General features: G+C 52.6%; 11 protein-coding genes across 11 annotated transcripts; 5 read left to right on the top strand and 6 right to left on the bottom strand.

Moving 5' to 3' along the window:
• Positions 1 to 4,425: 4,425 nt before the first annotated feature.
• SNOG_09599 (hypothetical protein) lies at positions 4,426 to 6,996 on the bottom strand (the record flags this gene model as incomplete). The annotated part of the gene is made up of 2 exons (XM_001799836.1): positions 4,426 to 5,694; positions 5,743 to 6,996. The coding sequence occupies 2 exons, from the start codon at positions 6,994 to 6,996 to the stop codon at positions 4,426 to 4,428; spliced, it is 2,523 nt and encodes an 840-aa protein (XP_001799888.1).
• Positions 6,997 to 7,144: 148 nt separating this feature from the next.
• SNOG_09598 (hypothetical protein) lies at positions 7,145 to 7,872 on the top strand (the record flags this gene model as incomplete). Its single annotated transcript, XM_001799835.1, has 2 exons — positions 7,145 to 7,158; positions 7,434 to 7,872. 2 exons carry the CDS (start codon positions 7,145 to 7,147, stop codon positions 7,870 to 7,872), a joined length of 453 nt encoding a protein of 150 aa, XP_001799887.1.
• Positions 7,873 to 8,216: 344 nt separating this feature from the next.
• SNOG_09597 (hypothetical protein) lies at positions 8,217 to 9,068 on the bottom strand (the record flags this gene model as incomplete). Its single annotated transcript, XM_001799834.1, has 1 exon — positions 8,217 to 9,068. The coding sequence occupies exon 1, from the start codon at positions 9,060 to 9,062 to the stop codon at positions 8,217 to 8,219; it is 846 nt and encodes a 281-aa protein (XP_001799886.1). The 5' UTR covers positions 9,063 to 9,068.
• Positions 9,069 to 9,259: 191 nt separating this feature from the next.
• Positions 9,260 to 10,451, top strand: SNOG_09596 (hypothetical protein; the record flags this gene model as incomplete). The annotated part of the gene is made up of 2 exons (XM_001799833.1): positions 9,260 to 9,355; positions 9,411 to 10,451. The coding sequence occupies 2 exons, from the start codon at positions 9,260 to 9,262 to the stop codon at positions 10,449 to 10,451; spliced, it is 1,137 nt and encodes a 378-aa protein (XP_001799885.1).
• Positions 10,452 to 11,106: 655 nt separating this feature from the next.
• SNOG_09595 (hypothetical protein) lies at positions 11,107 to 12,142 on the bottom strand (the record flags this gene model as incomplete). Its single annotated transcript, XM_001799832.1, has 3 exons — positions 11,107 to 11,197; positions 11,252 to 11,843; positions 11,872 to 12,142. The coding sequence occupies 3 exons, from the start codon at positions 12,140 to 12,142 to the stop codon at positions 11,107 to 11,109; spliced, it is 954 nt and encodes a 317-aa protein (XP_001799884.1).
• Positions 12,143 to 13,342: 1,200 nt separating this feature from the next.
• SNOG_09594 (hypothetical protein) lies at positions 13,343 to 15,582 on the top strand (the record flags this gene model as incomplete). Its single annotated transcript, XM_001799831.1, has 3 exons — positions 13,343 to 13,426; positions 13,542 to 15,449; positions 15,550 to 15,582. 3 exons carry the CDS (start codon positions 13,343 to 13,345, stop codon positions 15,580 to 15,582), a joined length of 2,025 nt encoding a protein of 674 aa, XP_001799883.1.
• A 641-nt stretch (positions 15,583 to 16,223) lies between these two features.
• On the bottom strand, positions 16,224 to 17,617 carry SNOG_09593 (hypothetical protein; the record flags this gene model as incomplete). The annotated part of the gene is made up of 3 exons (XM_001799830.1): positions 16,224 to 16,647; positions 16,699 to 16,874; positions 17,186 to 17,617. 3 exons carry the CDS (start codon positions 17,615 to 17,617, stop codon positions 16,224 to 16,226), a joined length of 1,032 nt encoding a protein of 343 aa, XP_001799882.1.
• A 551-nt stretch (positions 17,618 to 18,168) lies between these two features.
• On the top strand, positions 18,169 to 18,943 carry SNOG_09592 (hypothetical protein; the record flags this gene model as incomplete). Its single annotated transcript, XM_001799829.1, has 2 exons — positions 18,169 to 18,344; positions 18,400 to 18,943. 2 exons carry the CDS (start codon positions 18,169 to 18,171, stop codon positions 18,941 to 18,943), a joined length of 720 nt encoding a protein of 239 aa, XP_001799881.1.
• A 314-nt stretch (positions 18,944 to 19,257) lies between these two features.
• On the top strand, positions 19,258 to 20,608 carry SNOG_09591 (hypothetical protein; the record flags this gene model as incomplete). The annotated part of the gene is made up of 3 exons (XM_001799828.1): positions 19,258 to 19,296; positions 19,421 to 19,961; positions 20,007 to 20,608. The coding sequence occupies 3 exons, from the start codon at positions 19,258 to 19,260 to the stop codon at positions 20,408 to 20,410; spliced, it is 984 nt and encodes a 327-aa protein (XP_001799880.1). The 3' UTR covers positions 20,411 to 20,608.
• Positions 20,609 to 20,868: 260 nt separating this feature from the next.
• On the bottom strand, positions 20,869 to 21,775 carry SNOG_09590 (hypothetical protein). The gene is made up of 2 exons (XM_001799827.1): positions 21,453 to 21,775; positions 20,869 to 21,264 (listed from the first exon to the last, which is right to left on the bottom strand). The coding sequence occupies exons 1-2, from the start codon at positions 21,741 to 21,743 to the stop codon at positions 20,938 to 20,940; spliced, it is 618 nt and encodes a 205-aa protein (XP_001799879.1). The 5' UTR covers positions 21,744 to 21,775; the 3' UTR covers positions 20,869 to 20,937.
• Positions 21,776 to 24,015: 2,240 nt separating this feature from the next.
• Positions 24,016 to 25,275, bottom strand: SNOG_09589 (hypothetical protein; the record flags this gene model as incomplete). The annotated part of the gene is made up of 2 exons (XM_001799826.1): positions 24,016 to 24,885; positions 24,940 to 25,275. The coding sequence occupies 2 exons, from the start codon at positions 25,273 to 25,275 to the stop codon at positions 24,016 to 24,018; spliced, it is 1,206 nt and encodes a 401-aa protein (XP_001799878.1).
• Between the last annotated feature and the right edge of the window lie 683 nt (positions 25,276 to 25,958).

Genomic DNA, 25,958 nt, shown 5'->3' with positions numbered 1-25,958 from the left:
GGGCCGCGCCATGAACGGCGTGGTAGAGTTGCCTGTGTCGGTCGAGTCTCCAAGCGGGCGGCGCGGGCTCTTCGACTTGCTGTTGCGGGTGCGCGGGGATGCGCGGAAAGGTTGAGAGCGGCGCAGAGAGAAGCGCTTGGTCGCGGGTGCTGCCTGCGCGCCCAAGGGTGACTCCGGATATGTCGCAGTCGGGCTGGTAGGCTTGTGGGCCTTGGGGCTGAATGCGCGTGCTAGGCCGAGTGGTGAGAGCGGGGAGCGCGGGGAGTCGGTGTTGCGCAGCTGGAAGCGCGAGGGCTTGGACGATTGTTTGGATGGCGAGCGGGAAAGCGAGCGGCGGAGTTGCTGGAGGTGAGAGAAATGGGTGCCCTCGAGACGGTAACTATGGGGATGGGTCGGCGACGGCAGGTGCAGGGTCCCGCCCTCCCGATGTGGCGAAAATCCAAAGTCCATGGTGGTGAATGCGAGTGAATGGGGGCGCGTGTTGTTGCAAGGCGGATAACGTGGGGTAAGACACTCGGAGGTGTTTTGGTCCTGGGCGCCAGAGGACCTCGTGGTGTCGAGAAGCGAGGTTCGTTACGACGTCGTTAGGCTGTCGTCCGGGCGGAGGCTGTATACATGAATGAGGTTGGTGTCAATCGATAGCGATAGCAGCCCTCGGTGATTGAAGCCGGACAAGCGCGCGGTGGTATGAATGCGTTATGCGTGGAATGTGGTGTAGCTGCGCGCCGATGTGCCTGAATTTCGTTTCGAGCGACGTTCCTCCTCAACAAGCGACGACCGAAGAAATCCGCTGTGCCTCCATGCAAGGCCTACGAATGCGGCGTGGAGGTGGAGAAGGAGTGTTGGCAATGGCGTGGTGTGATGGTATTCGCTGATGAATGCGGAGCCGAGTCCTCGTGTGTCGTGATGTGGCTGGCGGGCCTTGGAATGCAGGTGTTGCGCGTAGGTAGCCGGAGGTAAACACACAACCACAACCGGCAGGCGCGTTTCAACTCTCGAGAAAGGCGCGATGCAGCTGTGATGAGGCGACCTGGAGGGGATGGCCGGAGCTTGAGCGATTGAGGGAACCTTCTGAAGTTCGCTAGGATCGGTCGATGTTTATGAGAAGAGACGCGGCGCGTCGAGAGCACTGGTGTCTTTTTCGGCACTGCGCACGGGCATCACCACATCGGGGGACCACCTGCAGGCCACACGGCTGCGAGCCGCCTCAGCGAATGAATCCAACTCCACCAGGTACAGAATGAAGCAGCTTCGAGAATGGAGCACAGCGCAGCACAGCGCGAAACACGCAGGTCGTCACGAATACCCTTCCTCTTCTCGTCTGCTGCACCGCGAATCGCTGGTGTAATGCTGCGTCCGACGCTTAGCAGCTGTGTTTGTTTACATTGGGACCCATGCCAAAACACGACCAAAATATCGCCGCCACACACCCATGCTCGATCAACCTTCACCCACGGCGTTGGGCACTCCTTCGACGCTCGACCCTCATCGTTACGAGTCCGCGCCGTGACTACCGGCAGGGCCCCCCTATTCCAATACCAGTCCATTGCCCATCCAAATTGGTGCAATCTTAGCTTCATCATGCAAAAAAGGGGCTGATACGGTCCCCCATCGAGTTCGCTGGCCTGGGCGGGCCGCCGCCTAAGCGGCAAACCGTCTTAGTTCTCCACATTATGATTGCTGCTGCAGCATCTCGGTGGCTTTTGCTATCGATTGTTTCTTCTATCGATTATGCACAGAAGCAATCAGCTGGGATGCGCTTGCGATGATCATATCCGATGACGCTCTTCGGTGCTTTCAACTGCCAACAAACGTTCGCGGGGTCACAAGCAGCCAGGTCCAACCCTCAAAAACGACAGACGTGTTCAGGACGATTGGTACGACCCATCGGGACAGTCGGCCGTCCCGGATGTCGTTCTCGTGTAATAGCGCCATCATCTCCGCAGAGCAATCCCTTTGCTATGGCGCCGCGGACACCTGCCTAAAATTCCTCCAGATGGTGTCCTGTCAATCTGCAATCAGATTGGTATGGAAAGGGCTGAAACCAGCATGAATTCATCTCCACGTTGGTAACCACATGGACAAATGCAGCGACCGCAACAATTGTTTGTTGTTTGTTTTGACAACCACAACAATCCGAAACGGCAGCCGAACTTTCTAGGCAGCATCACAACTCTATCGATTCTGACATCCAGATGCTGGGGTGTTGTGCTGAAAGTTCTCGATGTGATTTTGAGTTCATCGATCAGCTGCTCTTTCATCGATTGCGCTGCCTGTGGTGATGGGGACAATTCATGACGTACAAGGGCTGACCTCAAGTCCAGCTGTGTAGCACTAAAAGCGCGCCAGGCTATCAATCGTGGACCACCAAGTCCCACCGAGTCCCACCAAAGCTCTAGATCATACTACAAAGCGGGGATTTCCTCACATGGTCAATATCTACTGCAGCCTCATGACGTCTGTGACAGGTGTACCTGCACCAGTCCGTCGTACCTGCCTCAGGTGCGCATCAGGACCCCTCTCGGACAACGCCACGACCACCACGTGCAAACCTGGACCCCTAAACGCCCACAGCCAACAACAAACCTGTTTCAGCCAGTCAACTTCCATGCACTTCCAACTTCCCGGCCAAAGGACCTTTCGAAACGGCGGGACGCACCGTTACCGTGTTTCGGATTCCAAGTCAACAACGGCGAGGAATGTCGTGCACTTTGCCTCAGCCTCACGTTCGCAAGGTTTCAGCGCGTGAGCAAGAACGTTTGTAAGCCCGATCGCTATGGTGATGCAAAACTTACAATTCAGCTGTCAGCTTTGGTGTTGTACGGCATCGGCATTCTAGGCTGATTAACGTGGGAGTCTTAAGCGGCGTAAGATGACGAAGTCTGGGTCCAGTCGGACAGAAACATCGCCAGCTCAGCACAATGACGTGCACCCTCAATCTGGACCCTGCAGATCCCCAGCAGACAACTCACCTCTTCACAAGCATGAACGCAGACAAATAATCAATCTTCGCGGAGAAGAACCTGCGTGCGCGCCCAATTGGCCGCCGACTCGGCGCGATGCGCTACCCAGGATGATCCCTACAATCTCATAAGGCGAAACACACGGCGACGAGATGTCGCGACCCCTCATGTCGTTCTCCATAGCGACTGCGAACTTTGAAGGTGGGGTGTCCGACACGATTACCTTGAGAATTCTTACACAATGTCATGCGACAAGAACTCGGACCTCTCTTACTGCTCGTATGAACGTGCGAACTGTTGGCGGCGCAGTCTGTGTCCTGTGGTCGAAACGCCGGGTTGATGTTCCCTATGGTGACTGTGAAGGTGGCGTCAAACTACGCAAACGCAGAACTTTTTATAGAAGCTGGCTCGCTGTCATGTCAACTGTCTTCTACCGTCGATGGCCGATCGAAACACTCTCCCGTAACGCCTCACACCATTCACTATAGCGACCATGAAGGCAGTGACTGACTAGACTTCGACTCTTGCTCGTGTGCCGGCGCATTGTCAGGTAAGGATCGAAGGAGTCTGTCTTCCGATCGAAACTCATGGCGATGAGATATCTCAACGCCTCGCGTCATTTACTACAGCGACTGCTAAATGACGAGGTAAGAGCGTCGTTTCCCCCGATTGACTTCTCGTTTCAATAGTTCGCGCTTGGATCTTGCCATCGATGCAGTTTGTCTCTCGAGATCGAAACTTACGGCGATGAAATATCCTTGTCTCTCATTACTTACACTATAGCGACTGTGAAGTTGGCGTTTGAGGAGATGCCGAGGCGCTGTCATGTGAAGTGAGAACTGTCATCGATGCCGTCGTTATCTTGTGATTGAAACAGATAGCGAGAGATTACAAAATACAACATGGCAATTGTGAGTACCAAAGACCTAGATGAAAGAAATGGAAGTAGCGAATAATAAAGAACATGGTGTGAATAGAAGGAGCGTCGTGATATTTGTAAAATTGACTTGCGCTTATTGATTCATCTGGTTATATCTAAGTGACTCCTCCGCAACACTAGACATACTGATGAAGGATCCTATGATACCTCGCCAAAATATAGTATTTGCGAAGGTGCCAATTGATTCGCCTGATGCCCTTCAAGTGAATATTCCGCAACCCTTGATATCGTAATAGAACATCCTAGACTACTGCACCAATGTGTAGTCTTCGTCAAGGACAATCTATGTTGCGATGGAGTCAGTCGATACGATTACTCGAATCGAATCACGAAGCACCCACAGGCCTGGTAACGACGGAAGCACAAAATCACAACAAATCACCAATTACCAATCACCAATCACCAATCACCAATCACCAATCACCAAATACGAGTCTGAACATATCCAACAATTCCATTCAATAGTCCTCACTACGCTCACGCAATACTCAACCCCGACCCAAGACACTATTCCCAAGTCATCTAGCTCTCCTCTACCGGAATCGCAATTCCCTCCGTCCTCAGCCTCTGCGCCGCCGCCTCGACCAACACCGTCAACCTGCCCAGATAATCTGAAATCTGCTCTGTCTCCTGCTTCCGCGAGTGGCTCGGGACCTTCATACCGTCGCTCCTGCCCTGCGCATCCTTCACGACGTCCTTGGTCGCCTGCTCGACGTCCTTGGCGAGTTTCTTGTGCAAGTCTTTAATCCTATCGACGCGCTGCCATGTCGGGTCCTGCGCGCCATCCACATCCCCGGTCAGCGTCGCGCCCGATTTGTCCAGCGCGCCATCCATGGCTGACAACTCTTCGACGAAATTCGCCTCCTTTTCGCTGAGTTCTGTGGAGCCGAGGCGGTGCATTTTATTGCGCAGGCCTTCGTAGCGGGCGTTGATTTTGTCCTGGCGCGCGCGGACGCGCTCCAACCGGTCGTCGATCTTTGCGCGGCCGGCGAGAGAGCCGTCGTCGGAGCCGAGTTCGTCGTTGCCGGTGACAGCGTCGATTTTGGAGGTGACTTGGGCGCTGCGCCAGACTTGGTCGCGGAATTCTTCTTGCAGGCGCGTGGCGCGGTTGAAGAGGTCGGAGACGGCGTATTGGAGCTTCGAGGTCTTGACGGATAGCACGCGGTGGACGTCCATTAGCAGCTCGAGGTTGGCGGGCGAGAGCTTGACCTCTTCTTTCATGGCGGCTCGGTGGCGTGAAGGGATGTTGATGGAGCCCAGTAGATCGATAGGCTCGTACAGCTCCTTCGGCGGTTGCCATGCTTCGCGCACCTCTTTCTGCGGACCGCTGATGTGCATGTACTCGGCAATCTCTTCTTCCGTGGGCAGACCGTATTCTGGTGCATCAAGGAAAGCTGCTTGAGGCTCGTTATCGATGGTTGTGAGGAGGAGGTAGCCAATGTTGCCATCTTCAATGACCACGGCTGAGGTGACTTCCTGCTCCGCTGGAGAGCCAGCAGGCTTTCGCTGCAGGTACTTCTCAACCGAACTGTTTGCTGACTCTAAGAGACGCTGAATACGGAAGTCCGCGCCCTCAACTTGCGGCTGCGAGAGCTCGTTCTCTAGCTTCCGAATCCAAGGCTCCAAAGAAACGTAGAACACACCACTGGCATGCGAGACAAAGAAGGAAAAGTCGGTGTGCACATCCGGTGTTATACTCTGGTTGAATGACGACTGCTCACCCGGGACCAGAGTGATGGTCTCAGCGATGATCAAGTCGTGCTCAGGTGGCTCTGCATCCTCAACCTCGTCCTAATTTTCATTAGCATATAATCGTGGAAGTGTGCTGACATGACTCACTTCAGGCGATGGCAACCAACGTCCTACGATTCCTTGCAAGTCCAGACAGACATGGACCTTGCATGTATCTGTAAGCAAGCAAACAACCGCAGTCGGTAACCCCTCGGCAGCCTCCTCCTCGCTCCCATCTGATAATGTCTTCAAAGAGTAGACAATCATGTCGCTGAGCTCGTAGTCCTCAACCTCTGGCGCAACATTGAAAGGCCCTTGTAGCAATGGGACAGCAGATTGACTTGACGGTCGCGCAAAGACCTTTATAGAATCGCCGTTCGGAAGCTCTTCCATGAAAGGCTCCTCATATAGAATATCAGAGAGCCAAGAAATCTGTTTCTCAGATGTCTTGAGCTCGTCCTGGGATGCATCCGCGTCATCTGAGCAGTTGGCGTAGTTCACGTTGATCGAGGAGGTCAATGTCTGTAGCAGCGTGAATGCGCCTGGCGAATCGACCAGTTGCCATTTGCTTGGGAGCAGCGGGCAAAGTGCGTAAACATCTCCAGTAACCATCGCGATCCAAAGCGTCATGGGCGCCCAGCCGTGCACTCCCTCCTGGTCAGGAAAGTCGCCAAAGCATGCGGATGCCACTTCCAGGTCAACAGAGTCGGGCGAGAAGCCCTTGGCTGCCCCGAACTTGGACGCACTCAGATCTTCCTGGTCATTGGTCGCGTTCGCGAGCTTCGGTAGGTCGATTGACAGCGCGGGCTCGCTGAAGGTAGACCGGTCGGCTCGGTTGACTTCCCAGAGACGCACCACTCCCGCCTTTGTGATTGTGACGAGACATCGCCCGTGATATCCCAATGGGTGCCAAAGAGTTGTTGCGACCGGCGACTCCTCGGTAACGTGTGCGGTTGGTCCCACCTGGAATGTCTTTGGCTTTATTGGGCTATCATCGTCGTCTTCGAGGAGTGAGGCATCGGGGAGGTGTACGACGTGTACTGTGTGTGACGTAGATACCGCGAGGTAGTCCTCCTGGGGAGACATTGTGAGACGCGTAATTGGTAGCGGTATCGATATCCTGAGGGTGCGGTATGCCGGCTCGACGCCTTCCTTCAAGTTGACCAAATCTGCCCATCGTATCTCGTGTCCAACCGCGACGAAAACCTCGGAACCTCTTGTTGCAATAGTTTTCCGTGGTCCAAAATCCTTCTTCTTCTTCGCGGCGACTCCATTGCCGTTGGCTTGTTTGGGCGCAAACAGCTGGTATCCTGGGCTCGGCCTAGAAAGCCAATTCGGCGTGTAGCTGAGTACCTTCGGCATGGTAACAACGCTGTCCTGTCGTGACGATCAAGTTGGCGGTGCGCCAGCAGTAAAGGTGAGTTCGCGGAGGTGAGGAAAGGGATCAAATGTAAAGGCAAACAAACGTGAGAGCTAGGTATGAAAGAAGCTCGACGCGCTGCAGGTTGACATGGCCCGTGCCGCGTGGAGCTTCAACTTCTCAAGATCACAGCTCCGACACCCTAACAACCGTCACACCAACGCCAAGACTAGCCTGCGCTGACTCTCCATCCCCATCATCTCGGTCGCGGACTTCATTGCTACACTCTCTAGTGGGATCATCAACCGTTGCGCATCATGGCGCCCATACGGAGCACAATCGATCGCCTAGACAAGCCGAGCTCATACGCAACCGCGAAGGTATACCACACGAACTGCTCAATCAGCAATGATTGCTAACAACTCCAACAGAAGCGCAGACGCGAGCGCCACCGCGAAGATGAGCCTCTGAACCGCGAACCGTCCCCGGAACCCGAAGACAAGCTCAAAGACGCAACCACGCTATACGTCGGCAACCTCTCCTTCTACACCACCGAAGAGCAGATCCACGAGCTATTTAGCAAATGCGGCGAAATCAAGCGTCTAGTCATGGGTCTCGATCGGTTCCAGAAGACGCCGTGTGGCTTCTGCTTCGTCGAGTACTACACCCATCAGGATGCGCTGGACTGCATGAAGTACATTGGCGGTACTAAGCTGGATGAGCGCGTCATCAGGACGGATCTGGACGAGGGATTCGCCGAGGGACGACAGTATGGGCGTGGAAAGAGCGGTGGGCAGGTCAGGGATGAGTACAGGAACGAGTATGATCCGGGTCGGGGTGGCTATGGAAAGGCGTATGCGGATGAGTACAACGACTAGTGGGCCGACTTTCAGCGAAGGTACAATAGCGTCGGTTTAGAGAAGAGGGTCGTCAGTCGAGTACTGAGCGGCGAGAAGGCTCATAGGGACAAGCGATTGCACCTGTACTGGGTTGGTATTAGGTGGTCCGCAAGCTACCCGATGGCTGCCAAGCAGGAGCCTGGAAGCCCTCAGTATGCCATGGCATAAGTGGAGTTTCGGCGCACAGATTTACATTAATTGCGGGAAATTGCCTAGGCTTCGCAGAAGAAATGCCTCCTCTAGGTTTACAATCTTGCCCAAAATGCAAAACAAACATACCTCCCAACGCCAGTCGCTTATGCTTTGAACAGAACCTTGCGCCTTCACTTCGTCCGATCAACCAATTCGAACTGCCTCCTCCTCTCAGCGGCTTTCACAACTTCGCCCAACCACCAAGCATGTATTCGCGCATCCTCTGTAAGCTCAGGGTGGAAACTACACCCGAACACATTTCCTTGCCGTACCGCGATTATGTCTTCCTTTCCTTTATGTTCATGTTCCTGGTTCTCTTGTAGGCCCGGGTTCTTCAGAGACAGCCTGGCCATGACCTCGACTTGCGCATTCAGTTCCTTCTTCGCGAACTCATCCACAGGCGTCTTACTCGGCGCTACAATTGTCGCATCAAGGTCTGCTTCCTCCTTCTGCTCGCCCTTCACATGCGGCAATAGCTTCTCTACGACTGGCGCCCTGATGAAAACACACCTATATGGCTGCTCCTTCGCCATCGTTGCCGTGGAGCCGAGAAACGGGAGGTCCAAGTTTGCCTGGAAAGATTCTTGCTGGCGGCCGAAATGGTTCCTGTTTACTCGAACGTCTAAACCGCCAATCAGGTCTTGTCCGCCTTTCTTTGTGCGATTCGCACTCTCGGCGAGGAGAATCAGGCCCGCGCATGTTCCCCATGTTGGGCGCCGGAGCACTTTCACAAAGTCGCGCAGTGGCTCGAGAAGTCCGGAGCGCGCCGCGACCAGGGACATGGCGGTGCTTTCGCCGCCGGGGATTATCAGACCGTCACATTGGGCGAGTTCGGAGGGCGTTCGGACTTCGATGAATGCGCATTTGAGGTTGGTGGGGAGCGACGTGGAGGCATGGCGGAGGAGCTGGATGTGTTCGCTGAAAGCGCCTTGGAGGGCGAGCACGCCGATTGTCAGATCTGGTATTGGGACTGTCATTGTGTGAAGCAATGCGTGTGACAGAACCGGGTTGTGGAGGCGATGGTAGAGTCACAAAAGTAAGCTCCGAGGTGTTATCGATAAGCCCTGTCCGAGTGACGGAAACCGCGGAGGGGCCGTCAATAGCCTTCGACATGCACCCAGCCGCTGTACAACTAGTCCGTACCAGATCCACACTTCACCGTCACACATGAATCATGTCTGATCCAGACATACCCGGATCCAGCCTCACATGCTGGCTCCTAGACACTCGATCAATATGGCCTGGCAAGAAGATCGTAGACTCGGCATCCGTCCGTTCCCTCACTTCCCTGTCAGCTTCAAGATGGTGCTGACAATTGGGATCAGGCCAGAGAAGCACTCCAGCTCGTCAGCCCTGAGGAGCGCGAGAACATCACGAGGAAATTCCACATTGCGGATGCTCGCATGAGCCTGGGTTCTGCTCTGCTCAAACGCCTGTTCGTGCATAAATCACTTGGGGTACCATGGAAAGATATCACATTCGGCCGCAAACGTGACCCCAAGCATGGGAAACCATGTGCCCTCCTCCCGCCCTCCCCTTCAAACCCCTCCACCCCCATCCCCGCACCCCTTGAGTTCAACATCTCCCACCAAGCCGGCCTCGTCGTGCTCGTAGGCTGCAAGACCGCCGACCTAGACGCCGAACTCGGCGTCGACATCGTGTGCGTGAATGAGCGCAATGAGTACCGCACAATCGACAGCGAAGGCTTCGACGCGTGGATCGACATATACTCAGAGATCTTCAGCGACGAGGAATCCTGGGACATGAAGTACAACTGCGACGCGTTCCCCCTCCTCAACGGAAAGATTGTCACTCCAGCTATACTCCAAGCCCATCGCCATGACAGATGTACGCGGCGCAACCAGACGCTGAAAGTCAAGCTTGATGGCGAGGACGTGACCTTCGACTCGGAACTCGTGATCGACGCCAAGTTACGTAGGTTTTTTACCTTCTGGTGCTACAAGGAGGCGTATATCAAGTTGGACGGCGAGGCGCTCCTCGCGAAATGGATCCCCCGGCTCGAGTTTAGGAATGTCAGGGCGCCGAAGCAGGGCACTGTAGCGCGGTGCTCGACGCACGGGACGTGGGGCGAGCGCGTGTGCGATGCGGAGGTCTGGTTCACTAAAGCTGCGGGAAGTGGTGGGCCTGCGGGCGTGGATGCGTTGAATATGAGGAGCGGAGAGAGTCGACGTTTGGACGATACGAGAGTGGAGATCCAGGCTTTCGAAGAGAATTTCATGATTGGGGTTGCGGCGAAGATGAGGAGTAGCACGATTGAGGGAGGCGGGAGGTTGCCGGAGGTGTTGACGAAGTTTGAGGGGTTGGATTTGGAGGCGGATGTCATGGGTGTTGCGCGTGCTGCATGAATGCAAAGCCTTTCTTTACTTCTTGTGATTTCTTTGACATGGCATTTTAGAGCGCGTAGGAGCGTGTTTATGTTGTTACAGTACTAGTCTCAACACTGTACTTTTTCATAAGCTCGAGATTATAGAATTATGTAAACGACCTTAGACATGAGCAAGTTGGCATGTTGTTGATTGCATTGCGTAACATCCCGTTCCCACATCTTCCGCGCCCCTGACCGACTGTACATTTAGATCATCACCACTTCAAATCGCTTTTCTCAATACCAACGAAAAATTGTCCTGGCGCAGAATCGTCAGTAAGACCAACATAAGCCCCGGGGGTAACGCCATAATCGACACGGGAGTATCCATATGCTGACACCCGCTCCGGTCCGATAGTGAATGTTGGACCGACTACATGTCACTACATACTCCGTGTAAGTTGAATGTCGCGCGAGCAGAGTGCGAGTAACCTGTGTGTGCATTTGGGATGGGAAAAGTGTTGTGTATAGCAGACAATGTCTCTGATGCATTTCGAATGCGCGAAGAATTGTGTCAATGTGTATGTAATGATTTGATGTTCCATGTAAATACTCCACCACGCTGATGTCTATGAGGTATAATGCATTCTATATGTATAGAGAAAAGGGAAAAGGTTGGCGCAGGGTATGTGCATCTACTTCTGGCGACGGCGGAACGCAGCGAACGGAGGGAAGAAGAAGGCTGGGTGGCAAGCGGTGAGGAGAACACATGCGATCGCAAGCATCCTATACATCATTAGCAATAGCTCCAACATGACTTCTATGAGAGGGACAACTTACATTCCATCGAGTAGCAGGAACTCGCGCTCGTTCCTCATGAGCGCGTTGCCCCATCCACCAGCCATCTCAGGCAGACGGTAGATACAACGGATCAAAACAGTAGTGTATGCGAACGTGACCGCCCATCCAAAGACCTTGACCTTCCACAGCGCAATCGAGCCAGAGTCCTTGTCGCTGTGGTATGCGCTCTTCTCCTCGACTGCGTGGCGAGCTGCCGTTCCCTTCTTGTAGCGGAAGACGTAGACCAAGATGAGCATACCGCACACGGCCATCGTGACGACTTGGAACGCGATACCAGCGACAATCATCTTGTTGCCGCCGTCAATGAGCTTCTGGTTCTTCGTTCCGCCGGCTGCGGCAAGACCACCGCCAATGCCCTGGAGTACCATGGAGCCGAAATCGCATCCGACGAAGATCCAGGGGTAGAGGCGCGGCTTGATCAGAGAATACTCTGCTCCGCAGTAGAGGACGAAGTGCTTCAGGGTGAGGTAGATGGCGGCAGCGACGAAACTCGGGCCCAGGACGAGAGCGCAGATCTGCAGCTTAAAGCCGCTTTCGCTCCAGGGGTTGGAGTTCATCATGATGCGGCCCAATGTATCCAGCGCACTCGAGGAATGTACCTATTCCAAGAGCAATTGTGTAGGTCCATGTCTTGGTCATTATGCCGATGACGAGAGAGCCGATGAAGCAGAGTCCGAAAAGTGCACATAGGAAGGCATTTGCGCCCATATCAGGGCGGTAGCCATAAAGTGTCGCGTTGACGGGACATGTGTCTGTGACTTCGAGACATTTTCTGAAGTCGCCCTTTGGCCTGTCCTCGGCGGCCGCTATGAGTGGGATTAGGCAGGCGAGTGCCAGGAGCGTAGTGCGGCGCATGGTAAGGCCGAACATCGTGCCAGGTAAAAAGAGCTCAAGAGAGCTTTAGTCGAAGGAGAAAGGAGCAACGAGAATGGACGCAAGAATGAACACACAAAGCGGCGAAGTGAAGTTAAAGAAGCAGAAGCCAGACTAAACGACCAGGCGGCACAGGACCGTCCCTATTCCATATCGTCTCCAGGCGGCAGATTTAGTACCTTCCGTATACGCGTATCGTGGTACTAGGGTGTTTGAGTCCACTTCGCGTCTCGCGTGCAAGCGACATCTCTAAGCGATCTCATTACTCGTGCATGATTGGGTTGTTTTCGCAGTCCAAGAATATCTGACGTGATCCATGCGTATGGTGGCGCTGTCGGTCCAACGACCCTCCGTGGCTTAAGAAAACGCCATTGGCTTGAATGGCTGAATGATGCGCACTCTTTCAACGGCGAAAATCCAGCCCCGAAGGCCGTTGGTGAAATCGATGCAGTGACCCCGTGGGCGCGAGTGGGTGGCCTCGAGTCACGCCTCGGATACGGATCCCAAATACCCGTTCGAAGGGTGATGACTGCATGGATAGTTAGAGTGAAGGATTCTAGCCTTCGTCGCTTTAGGCATAGCCCGTCCCGGCATGCCTGAATCCGACAGTCTTGAGATACTCGGTTCGATGCTTTCACCAACGCAACTAGATCTCGTGGTGCGTTCCAATCGGCCAAGGTCCCGGCCAAGGTCCCCGTTTGTTTCCCTCCGCACTAGCGAATCGAGAGCCGTGGTGAGGCATGGATCTAGAGACTGCCAAGATTAGTGCGATGCTTGCAATGCATTGAAGTAAACACTGTGCCCATGATTTACTTTCCATTTTCAGTGTACGCAAGAAATCGATGTTCCTGTAGAGGCTTTGGATGAAGTTGAAGGAGGTCGCGATGCGTCACGTGAGACTGGTCCTTCTTGCCGTTTTCGGACGTGCGGGGCTGTATCATGTGGACCATCGTCCTTGTCGACGGCCAATAGCATCCCCACCAAATCTGATAACGCCTCTCAAATTTGTGTTCCTTTCTGTTTCCATGTTCGAACGCCTGAACGGGCATCACTTCTGTTGTCCGTTGTCGCATTGCTGGCGTCACACCCTCTGTTTCGTAACTATCATTCGGACCGTCAGGTCATGATACCGTCAGGACTCAACCTGACCCTAGCATTTGTCGCCCAATTTTGGCTTACTTCCAGCCACCACACACGATGAACGGTGGCAGTGAAACGAAGCAAAGATTCTCAAAGAGTCGCAATGGCATGTCCGTCTTGAGCTTTTCTTTCCAGAACAGGGTTACACCTCGTTCTTTCTTTGCGTAACACTCGGCTAACTACGACCTGGTCAGGATGTGTGACTTGCAAAGCACGAAGAGTAAAATGTGACGAAACAAAACCTACATGCGAGCAGTGCGCTCGGCGGAGAATCACGTGCGGCGGCTATCGGATTGATGTGCGGTGGAAGCAGGCACCAGAGCCCAAGACACACAGCTCACCGAGAAGGAATAAGTCAATTTCATCATCGCAAGTGCTGCGTCCGAGTGCAACAAATCGAGTGTCAATATCGAACCGTCCTATCTTAGCAAACAATGGCACGAACCAAACGGCCATTGGCAACTCGCAGTCGCAGTCGCAGTCGCAGTCGCAGTCGACAGAACTAGGAACTGACAGAATAGAGGACATGATTTTCTCAACTCCGGACAATAGTCAGCCTATGAGTATTTCGACTCCACGTTCACTTGGCTTCTTCTTTTCCGACTTCAATCAATGTATACACCCGGCGTTGACATCACCTGAGCGAGTGTCACGCAGCTCAAATGCATCCCCGAATGGACAGGACGAGAACACTCAGTTCAGTGGCATTGACTACTCTTCTGAACTATGGAATATGGACACGTTCTGGGAAGAATATTTGAGACCTCTCCCAATGACGCCACTTGATCAGGACCTCTCAACGAGTGATGCGCGAAACCTACAGGAGACATCCCGAGAAGATGAGGCAGAGCGCATAGCTTATCTCTTTCACCAGCACACTTGTCGCACGTTTTCGATTATCGATGAAGGGGATGAACAGAACCGTTGGAAGACATTGATCTGGCCGCTGGCAAAAGAACATCCTGCGCTGTACCACGCTATCGCAGCACTTGTATGCTTTGGTATAAGCAGGCAAGAGCAGCCCCAGTTGCGATTAGATGGTTTGCGGCACGTACAGAGAAGCACTCAACTGTTATCTGAAACCGTGGAGAGGGGAGATATACCGCTCGATGCTGCGTTGGCCGCTACTTTGGCCCTCGCGTTCGCGGAAACTTGGGACGACGAAAGCTCATCTACAGCTCCAAACCATATTCTTGGATGTGGAGTACTGCTGCAGCAAATCTTATCGAATCAGGACCCCACATTATTCAGTGACGAGAAGGCAGCACGTTTGGACTTCCTGGCGCACACATGGATGTATATGGATGTTCTTGCTCGCTTCACCTGTAGTGAGCTATCGCCAAGTTCTGGAAACGTTTCTCTAGATCTGAGCCTGCTGGAATTTCTCCGACAAGATCGCACGAGACTGGACCCTTTGATGGGATACTCTGCGACATTCTTTCCAATCATGAGACGTGTTGCGGATCTCATCAATAAAGTCAAGGCGCGAGAGTCGTCACGGAACTCTCCAGCCATCATATCTCAAGCAATCGAGCTACGAAGAGAAATCGAGAACTGGACACTGCCAATCGACTTGGAAGCCATTGAAGACCCATCACAAGTCATGATCGATGCGATTCAAACAGCCGAAGCATACCGATGGTCGACCTTGATGTTCATGTACCAAGCGGTACCAGAGCTTCCCAACCTTACTTCATACGGCGAGCTGGCTCAAAAGATCCTCGTGTACCTGGCCACGATATCTTTAAGCTCAACTACGATAATCCTACACATCTTCCCGCTCATGGTCGCCGGATGCGACGCTGTAGAAGAAGAAGATCGTCAATTTGTCCGCGAGCGATGGCACGCAATGTCAAAAAGTATGGTAACCGGTATCATTGACCGCTGCATCAAGATTACCGAAGAATTGTGGCGGAGAAGAGAGGAGTATCTATGGTCGCGCGGACTCGCCTTCACAGCGAACGGTCGCCAGATCAACACGACGCTGAGCGAATCAAGGGCGCTTTCGAAAGACATTGCTCAATTCATAAATCTGGACAGAAGCCCCGGTACTACGGTGCCAAATCATGAACGGCCTGTCCGCAAAGGGAACCACTTTCCTATCTCCGCGGCGTTTAGGAAGGGCGTTGATATTATTACGAGGTCGGGATGCACGGATTATACGGTGCGTGGTAGATTGCATTGGCTGGGAGTTATGAGGGATTGGGGCTGGCAAGGTAAGGTGTTGTCCGTGAACTCCAAGGCACACGCTAACGATTGCATAGTTATGCTTGGTTGATGCAACGATGTTTATGTAGCTGTTTTCTAATTTATAGTGTGAGCAATCTGCTGTACTCTTTCTTTCTCCGGCGCCTTTACACGTTACTTCGGCGTGTATCTCCCTTACACGTGTGGTTACAAGATGGAAATAGAGTCATAGCGCAGCCTCAGCACGCGGTAACTCATATTGCTCTCCACGTCGATTACGCTTTTCGCTCTGCTTGTGTCGCTCTACCAGACAATTTCCTTTGACTGGAGGTCCTAGGGAGATCTTCGTGATCGCGACCCGCCTCATTTGTTATGCTGGCTGAAGCTCCCATGACTGGTACTTGTTAGTCTTGTAATGAAGCATGAAATGTTCATCGTTGAGCGCAATTGATGATGCAAACGTACCTTGAGATTGAAGGTGCCGTGTTACTCATTGCGCGAAGGTGTTGGTCCTGTCAACTCGCTGAACGAGGATCTTCGTGATCGCGTGTGGTAATGGTACTTGTGAATGCCCAAGCCTTCCGATTCAACTGCGTCGTTGGACCTTCGAGTAGGATAACGAGCAAGATCCGGGCTCGAAAACGGTTACTAGTGATTGTCAGCTATGATCAGAACAGTACTTGGACATTGCCAAAAAAAAAACGAGTCTTACGACATATGTATCTAGGTCATGGCCTCTCTTCTCTCGGTTTCAGCCCTCCTCGAACTGGATGGTAGCGTACATGTGAGGTGGTCTCTCTCTTTTGTTGTCTCTTATCCAAGCCACCGTCCCCTCCCAGTCTGCTTCCAATTCTTCTTCTCCAAGTGATAGCTCGCACACTTCACCAGACGTCTGTTTGTCGCAGGCAAACAGGATCAGCACTGTCGTCCTGTCAAATGGTCCTTTATTCTTCTCTAATTTTGCTTGTACGATATCGTAGAGTGCTTGAGAATCCGCGTTGAGATTGAGCCGGAAACCCCATGTACTTGAGTCAAGTGTGCAGCTGACTCTGATACTGTCATGGCTGGATGCTTGCGTCGAATTTACGGTTTCGGCAGTAGTGGGGCGGTAGTTCCCTGACGGTATAGGTTGTTGATATGGTATAGGTTGTTGATATGATATTGTACCTGGATTACTTCGTGAAGTAGCAGCAGCAGCAGCATGCTCACTTTGACTTCTTACATACTCATGGATCCGCTCATTCGGTTGATCACGACTGGGTTGGTTGAAATCAGTGTTCAAGTCTGAGCGATGGAATGAATCCGTGACAAAGTTGTCCGAATGCGCACTCGGGGCATGTTCGTCGAAATTGAGACGTGGGCCTCTTCGGGGAGGTGATGGTCCAGTTTCTGGCATGCCTAACTGGTCAGTGTTTGTAACTGAAACAGCCATTCCGTCATAAACTGAACGAAAATACGTTACTTGCCTAGTCCTGAGTCGTGGTTCCCGAGAAGTACATCTATATCAAGGAATTCTGGTGGCACCAAGTAGAATATCGCGCTGTGCGTTGAATTGGTTTTAGCTCGTTTCCAAGTCAATTCTGCTCGATATGACACAACAACTTGTCGAAAACTTTCAGCGACTCCCCTGTATGGGACTAATATTTGCTGCGGGTCTATTTCTTCTTTGTGGAAATCGCAAATGCGCCCATGTGCGAACATGTGTTCACCAACGATGCTGTAGTCGATTGCCGCAGGCCTCATTGTGGCAAGGTACGCCTTGATATCGTCATCTTCATCTGTGGCTAATATGTTGATGTTCTCTTTGCCGTCTTTTGAAATCATTGACTTGCTCCGTGACGTTGGTGGGCTCATGGGCTCTGCGTTCTGTCCAGCAGGATAGGGTGGCGGATGGCGATGAACCGAACTCGATCTAGGACGATACTGCCATGAGTGTGAAGTTCTTAGAGTAGGAACCGTCGGCGCATTTGCAATTTCCGGCGCATTTTGCGGCTTTCTTTTCTGTGGCTCGCCTGGATGAAGCAGGAATTGGATGATCTCCTTCTCTATGTCCTTGTGTTGGAGAGAGTTAACAAGTATATCCACAGCCTTTTCCGGATAGTCATCCACAAGATTTTGTAAGTCAGAACGATTGACAGCGCTCATGATGGCACCCTCTTGGTGATCGTTGAGTGATAGTCAACCTCGCGCTAGTCAACATTGTTCGCACGCAGCGGCACGTAATTATCCGGCGAGGGGAGCGGAGTTAGGCTGAGCAAGGCGCATTTTGGTTCGATGACAAAAGGGTGCTTGTGAAAAGAGCCTTGCTAAGCTTTGGATGACGGACTCAGTCGTGCGGCCATTGCGATGGCGCCTAGGGAAGATACAGGAGGTGTAAAGGTGTCATGCGACGACCGTTTAGTCGTGAGGCAAGAGGAAGGTGGGGGATCCTCACGTCAGGTTCCAAGGCTCTATCAATTACCCCAAACACGCTATACCCTTGTTGTTGCTCGCTTGCCCATAGACTTCGCCCTTTCAGGCTCACCGGATCTGCCTCAGGATCGGCGAACGCCTGCCAGGCTGCATCGACGACTGGCATGAGCTGGCAGTGCCCCACTATGCTACAGTTATGCATCAGCAAGCCGTCTCGCACTGCTGAAGCCCTCTCTGTCCATACACTATATCATTTACTATCGTCCTAAGCGACCCTGAGTGCCATGTCGAATTCAGTGGTCACTACTCGATCTGGTGTCCTGTCGAACTCGAGCTCTGTCAACCCTACTATAGACAGCAAGACTGCTGTGATGTCACATACCATCAGTAGAAACCATGCGAAAGGCAAGGCATTCCAGATGAATGGCGATATCGTGGGCCAGACACATCACTGGGAAATGTACGTCAACCTCATTGATTGCCTGTCCAATGTATGTAGTTGTAACATCTTCTAGTCAGATCTTCAATTCCTACCTTCCTCCGGCCCTCAAAGATTGCGCCCATCCAGTGTACATGGACTGGCTGCCCGGCAATACATCAGAGGAACGAACACCTCGACTCAGATCTAATATGCCTACCACCCAGAAGCCGATATTGCGAAAGGCCCACCGCTGCCCGAAACCAAGTTCTAGACAACATCAAAGATCCGCTTTTTCGGATCTCCAGCTTCAGTTTCTAAACCTGCTTTCAAAATCCAATGGCAAGAAACGTCCAGTCTGCGCAATCTTCGAATCCGATTGCGCAAGGAGTTACATATCGAAGAGGATAGTCAAGCGATTTGCCCTTACAACTTACGTCGATAGCTCAGCGGAGACCTCCACTGTTGTCGTCGGCAGCAGTAAGATCACGCCCTCGCGCGTCTACGTTGTCCTCGTCACTCCAGGGGAAGTGGGCATCGAGCAAACCCCGTATCACTTCTACGTGGTCGAACACTGCCGATTCGACGTCCTGATTGGATCCAATATTATTACCAACCTTTCATCATCAGCGAAAACATGAGCCGATAGGTTCAATTCGACAATCCGGTCAAGACCGTGAGCACGCCGCCTAAGACGCGAGATTGGACAATGGTTGCGAGCAGTGCGCGAACGTGCTATCAGCTCCAATAAGGATCCGTTCGGCAATGGGTTGCGCGCTGCGATTCGGCACCCCGCGAACATGGGGTAGCTGACCGGCGAGGTGGCTGCAGGGGCGTTGCTACAACAAACCACTCGAGCTGCCACACACTTGTCTCTGCAGCATGCAAGACCATCACGAGACCGCTTGCAGAGGTAATCAAACCGCTGCGCTGCGCCTCACTGGGCGCACCCATCATGTTCGCTTCGGAGATAAGTCGAGATAAGTCGCGGCCGGTGTGCCCTTTTGCGCCCATTGCGATCGACTGTCGATAAACGCATCCATTTGTCGCAGCGCAACCTCGAAAATGGTGAGTCCTGCGATTGACCAATCCAGAACATTGCTGATACTCATTTTCAGGCTGAATTCCTGGGCGTCCTTTCAGCTACCGCACAGCTTGCTGACCAGGCCATCCGAGTCTTGGGACGGATTCGCAAGGCCCGCCAGCGCATAAAGGCACTTCCTGGCCTTCTTGCTCAACATGAAAGCGAGTTGAAAAGCGTCAGATCCATGATAGGTATTATTGAAGATGTGAAGGATTTGCAGACCGCCAACGTTTGCTCGGAAGTTCTGAGACTGAAGGAAGTCGGAGATAAGCTGATCGAGTTGCTAAAAGAGATGGAGGCACCAAGAAAGCCGGTTCAGCAGCTTGCGCACCAGTTGACTAACGGCTCTCTGGATGAGAGCAGGCTGTCTGGTACCATGAGCGAACTGGGCCAGGTAAAGTCCATGCTTCTCCTCCGCATACAAGTCGCCAACGTTGGAGTGATGCGCGATATGCAACAAGGACTCGTGGCGAATACTGAGGTCATTGCGCGTGTCGACCAGTTTCTCAGAGATGAGGTGGGCGGTTGTGAGGGTCTGAGGATTGCGCGATTGCTCCACGGACGACGTCCGTCAAGTAAGTCTCGTTGCCTAAGATACGTGTTACAAAGGTGTTGACAAGGGTTAGATGATGGTACTGTACAGTTAACACCCGCCGACTTGAGATCGCTAAGGAATAACGCCAATGGAGAGGACAGCGAAGATGAGACTCTGGTCGACGATTCAGACTCGTCCACGGGCTCTACGACTAAAAAGCGGGTAACGACTGAGCGCATCATCTTGCGCAATATGGCCAGGGACCAGGCCTTGCAGATCAATGCACCCATTGGAAAAGATCTCTGGAAAGCCATCGACCGAATAGTGATCGAACATAACACCGCCGAGGGCGAGGCTGTCCAGGTCAACTACAATAATACACTCGAAGATACGATCGCGTTGATCACATTGAAACACAAGTTCAAATTGGAAGCGCTGAAGCAGACGTCGTCGTATGGGCGTCGCGATAGTTTAATGAGTCCTCCATGAGTAAGCTTAGTATTGGACTGGTGTTGTTGGATTTCCTAGGTGGGCCGGGATTAGCTGCGGGTCAAAAGACAGTGGAGAGCCCCAACATACGGACGTTGAAATAGTACAATGGGACCACGAACCTTGGTAATGACCTGGCAATGGACAAAGGAATCACACTGTACTTCCATAGTAACATATTCTCAGCAATGCTTTCCTAAAATTTCTCACCTCAGACGGAAAACGACCAGGGTGTTACAGCAGGCAACCCATCTAATAGCTCGAAGCTATACAAGGGGCCTTGCCGTCACAATCAAGACCTGACGGTATTGTGTATAGCTTCAGGCCATAAGATGCGTCTGTTGAACTTCCATTGTAGTTGACAAGCTACAATACCGAGAAACCCTGGAGATCGAGGGCTGTGACTGTTGGCATGACAGATTGAAAGAACAAATAGGGGCGGTATGCAACGATGAACTGAAAGGGACCGACGTAAGCTCAACATACGTCTAACACTTCATTGCTTCGTTATGTTTGTCTTCTACTTCTTACTCCTTAGCACCGTGGACAAACAGTCTCTTGCCGTGTGTTTCCTGAAACTCTTTCTCGCCAACACCGCCAGCGCGGCCACCGAAGACCAGCTGTCCACGGAGCTTCCACTCGAGCGGAATGCTCCATTGCTGAGCAGCCTTCTGGTCGATAATGGGGTTGTAGTGCTGGAGGTTGGCGCCGAAGCCCTCAGCCTCAAGCGCGACCCACAGGGCATACTGGTGCATGGCGTCGGTCTGCTCAGACCAGTCGCCGAAGTGGTGGGCGTATTCAGGGAATGCCTTGCGGAGCTTCTCGACGGGTTCCGGGTCTTCGTAGAAGAGGATCTACCCAACTGTGTTAGTGCGTGGCACTTTTGTGGGCGATGGAGTGGGAGCAGGCGAGTAAATGGCGGGGCTCGCGGTCCACCTGGTGGGGCTGCGTCGAGCTCGAAGCTTCGAGCTCCACGACACCACCAGAAGACTTGCCCACGCTGGCACGACGGCCATATAGAGAAATGAATCGAGGTACTCACAGTTCCATAAGCGCCCTTGAAGCCGTTGATTCTCTCTGCGGTTGAGGGAAACTGATCCTCAGGTACGAGAGGCTTCAAGACGTCGAGCACATGCCCCCAGAAGGTATCGTGATCCTTGTTCAGAAGGACAACGAGGCGAGTGGACTGAGAGTTGAATGAAGAGGGAACGTGGAGAACAGCTTGCTCAGCGATCTCGGTGATTCGCTTGTCGGAGATGGGAGCCTCCTTGTTGAGCGCGTAGTAGGTGCGGCGCTCCTTGACCGCATCCAAGAAGGACTTCTGGGCAGACATGGTTGATGTGGTTGTGGAGAAGGAAGATTGTTTAGGTGTGGAAGAAGCAGTGGGTGTAGATGAAGAGCGTAATAATGAGGAAGTTGAGGTAGAGGGTGGGACCCAGAGGCTTTTGTATCCACCGGCGACTCCCCGTTTGGCAATATTCTTCAGTACTTGCGCCATTGCTTGAATGGAAAGCGGTGAGCTAGATCCCAGCTCTCCAGCTTCTTCTTGTATCGGCAACTGCGAATGAGAAACGAGTTGTGGTGCCAGAAAAGCCAGAAAAACGCCGACCAGCAAGCCAACTAGGAGTGATTTGGGAGCAACCGCCATGACGTGATACCAGGAGCAGGGGGTCGAAGTTACAACACGGCTAAGGCGGGCGCTTGCCTGGTTTGTAAAGACGTTCTGGCCTCATGGTGAGATCTTGAGAGTACGTTGCATGAACTGGTGCGGTGGTGGGTCTTCGGTGACCGGCAAGATGCGAAATTCCGCCTTGCTGACAATCGTTGTTGTAAGCAAGCGATTTGTGATGCGGCTGCAATTCCGCGCTTGTCAATGCGCAGTAACATCCCAGCCCCGTGTTTCGACCACCGCGCCTACATCCAACGGAACAACAAAAGTGTTCTCGCGTTGCAACAGAGTCTATGTGCCTTTGCAAAGCACCTAAGCATTTCGTACCTACATCGCCCCAAATCCCTGCGGATGCCTTCAGAAAATACCGGGGCCTCGACCTACCCACCGCCATGTGCCGCATATTATCGCAAGGCATCTCAGCATTTCTGAAGCACTGCTTTGACCTGAGGCAGCAATCGTAACAGACGAACTTCGAACTACGCCGACTCCGGCCTCGGATCGATACGACGAATGCGGGATGAGATGATGTCCCTATCAGCCACACCAGGCAGCGGCAGAATTCGCGTCCGCTATGCACATGCGCGAAGTGATCTAATAGTCTTTAGGAGTGCACCAATTAATTGGTTAAGAAGCACAAATACATTCAGTGCTGTAAGATCTCTCGTTTGATTTTGCAAGAGGTTTTGAATGGATCTTTGCTATCTCATAACCCTTCGCGTTGGGCAAAGGCGGACAGGAACTTTGCCAGGGGGCCATGTACATTCAGCCTCGGGTAGCCAACCTCATGGTAGCCTGGATAGACCAATTATCGTTCAATGCGCAATCGTAGGTAACGAGCACCGCGGACCGTATGAATTGCTAGGACTGTGCGAGACTCATACCGCAGACTGGCACCCGCGAGCTGACCAGTTCAATGTCCTTCACGTGCCTAGGTAGGTAAAGGCAGTACGATGAGTTCTGACAGCAATCGCTACAACCAGTACCACAATAGACCAGCAGCAATGACTCCCCTATGCAGGAAAAGATAGGACTTTGTTTAGTTCAATCCGTGACCCTGAAGACCAGCACACCGAGCAGCAAGCCACTACTGTCATTCACAAATTCTCACTGGTATGACGAACGGGACTATCGCAAAAGAGTGTATGTGTTCGCAGTTCGACAAAGGACCCGTGACAACTTACATAACAGGGGTTGCATACGAATTCACCAATTTCTTGTAGATGAAGATGTCATGTTCAAGATTCTGTAGCTAGATGAAGGTAATGGGCATGGAGCTTCGCTGTCTCTCTTGCTATTTACAATGTCCTTTCTCGATCTTGTTAACAATCGACCCTGCACAGGAATTTTTCATTGAGTTAGCATTGGTACACCGATCTGCACGGCTAAGCTGAACTCCTTTAGCCCGCTGATGAGGTTTGTGTGGTATCTCCTGCTGACGTAGCGAGATCTCAAAGCTGAATCCAGGTACCACGTTCAAAGCCCCACTTTACTTCCCCAACCTCGGGCCGCTCTTCCTTTACAGTTCGCCTCATCTCACCGCAACATCCAGAGGAACTTCGTACCTTTAACCGAAAGATCAGAGTTGTTGGTTCAAATGGACAATGCGTCAACATGAAAAGGCTTGATTTAAAGGTCGCATACAGGACCCCACAAAAGATCAGCGGCAGATCTCCCACCTCTCGCTTGCCGAATTGTGGCCCACCAGCCCGGTCCACCCCTGCCATCTCAAACGGCTCAATCCTGCAACGCTTCTTCCAAATCACTAGTTTCAATATCGCAAATCAGCGCCTGCAAGTGCTTTCACATTTAATCCTCCGAAGCTAGTGCTGCCTTCCACAGTCCAGTAAGTATGTTGCCGGCTTGGGAAAGAGCTTGGGACTAGGCACGAGGCATGTGGGGTGATTTGAACTAAAATATGCATTGGGTATATGTTTCATATGACGTTCTGGTAGTAGTATACCTTTCCCTCGAAGAGACGACGTGCTGTGCGCGACACGACGCAGCGGTCGACGACGGCGAATGTCTCGGAGCTTGTGGCGAGGACTTCGACCTTGATCGATCCGCTAGAGTGAGCGATGCATACTGTTCGTCGGTCTGGAAGCAGACCAGATACACTCTCCTCAGAATCGGAAGAGGGGCTCGGTGTCCTCTCCGGTGATGGCAAATGCCAGCTGGACTGCTTCTTCTCACCCAATGACACTCGATGGGCCACTGTGCCGTCAATGCATACTGCCGAAGCCAAGCAGGCTGCACCAGTGAGTTGTAAGCTTGGATGAGGCTTGCCCATACTGAATGCTTGCACGAATATGTTTGGTCTGTTTTTCTCGGATGTTTCTTCTAGCTGGGGAGAAGATACGATGGCCAGCTTTGGTGTTCCTCGAACTTTGGCCGCAGCGTCTGTACTGGATGCCAAACCCATCATGACAGCTCCTACACGTCGGATCGATTCCATATGCTTGAGGTATCCGGCAGGATCTTTGCTTCCCGTCTTGAGGTAAGGTGGTAATGATGTTTCGTCCACGAGAACGAATGGGTTCGCAGCGTCGATCAAAGTTGCTTTTACGGAGAAGCGGTTGCCGTCCGTCTCGATAACGTTCAAGGTCTCAAAACGCTTACCAGTAGGGAACAGCGTTCCAGTCATGCTGCCAGCAGGATCGACGAATGCAACCTTTACTTCGCTGCCAGTGCCCTTCACGCCTGGGATCGCGTAGTCACCATCCTCTTCGAATGAACCATCCTCATCCACCTGGACGGTATCGACGATAATCCGCGAAGTGTTGGTGTTGAAGATCCGAACATCGAGCTACAACATGAGTCAGCGCCACAACACTTGTACTTGCTTGGTACGCGTACTTACAGTTCGTTCCCCTGGACTAGCGCGGACCAAGCCTTCTTGGAGAGCAAATGGGCCCACGCCCGAACACATGTTCCCGCAGTTCCCGCTAAGATCGACCACTTCTTGGCCGACAGCTACTTGGACAAAGGTGTAATCAACATCTACGCCTGCCCGGGATGATGGTGAAATCACGGCAACTTTGGAAGTTGTAGATGTGGCGCCTCCTACTCCGTCGATTTGTCTGGCGTCTGAGCCTTGAGAGCCCATGGCAGCAAGCAGTGGACCTGCCCAGTCTGCTTCCGAGGCTGGCAGATCATGGCGATGTATGAATAGACCTTTTGACGTGCCAGCTCGCATGAGCACAGCCGGGAGGCTACGCCGCACTCTTTTGTGAGCCCTTTCGCAAGCCATATCCTCGGGAAGTCGTATAATTGGCGTTTTAGAGAGTACTGGTATCTGGAACGTTGGGAGCTTTGCTTTTTGAGCAACGGATGGATTGATCAGCGATCGAAGCATGTACAGAAATGTGATGGATGTATTCGTATATATCCGCTTCGGTGAAGTTGATCCGGCATGTTGCAGGAATACATCATATATTGTACCCGCTCGTTAGATCCGGACACGAAGGTCATCAAGCGTCCAGATCCTACATTTCTCTCGACGGGAAATGCGAAGCTGTGAACGTTGCACAGTTGTTCCCGTCGGGCCCGCGGCGAGCGAGTTTACGAGCTTCGAGACGAGACACGCGGCAATGTAGTTGTCCTGTGATTGGATAATGGCTTACCCGCGGGAAGAAAAACCACCACGCTATCCGGACGCAGCTCGGGGGCAACTGCGCGTGGATCATTTCATCCCGTCTTATCTACCGGCAGCTTGATGCACCGGCGAGAATTTGCCCGAGTCATGCGATGGCGGGTAGCAAAGTGTGCAGGAATCATGAAGTCGAAGTTGACGGGGTTTGCGGAGGCAGCGCAGATTGTGCGCGACGCTTGTACGGAGGGCATCAGCAACGAAAAGCGGGAATGGGCAACTTTGCTCTG

Source organism: Parastagonospora nodorum, assembly GCF_000146915.1.
Source record: "Parastagonospora nodorum SN15 chromosome Unknown scaffold_15, whole genome shotgun sequence".
NCBI lineage: Eukaryota > Fungi > Ascomycota > Dothideomycetes > Pleosporales > Phaeosphaeriaceae > Parastagonospora > Parastagonospora nodorum.
Note: the sequence above shows the minus strand (reverse complement) of the source record. Positions and strands in the feature narration are given on the sequence as shown.

Bases quoted from the DNA above. Each gene is read 5' to 3' on its own strand.
- SNOG_09590 (XM_001799827.1), bottom strand. From the start codon at position 21,743: ATGTCTGCCCAGAAGTCCTTCTTGGATGCGGTCAAGGAGCGCCGCACC. The intron at 21,265-21,452 runs GTGAGTACCTCG...ACAGTTGGGTAG, and splicing joins TCAAGGGCGCTTATGGAACT to ATCCTCTTCTACGAAGACCC.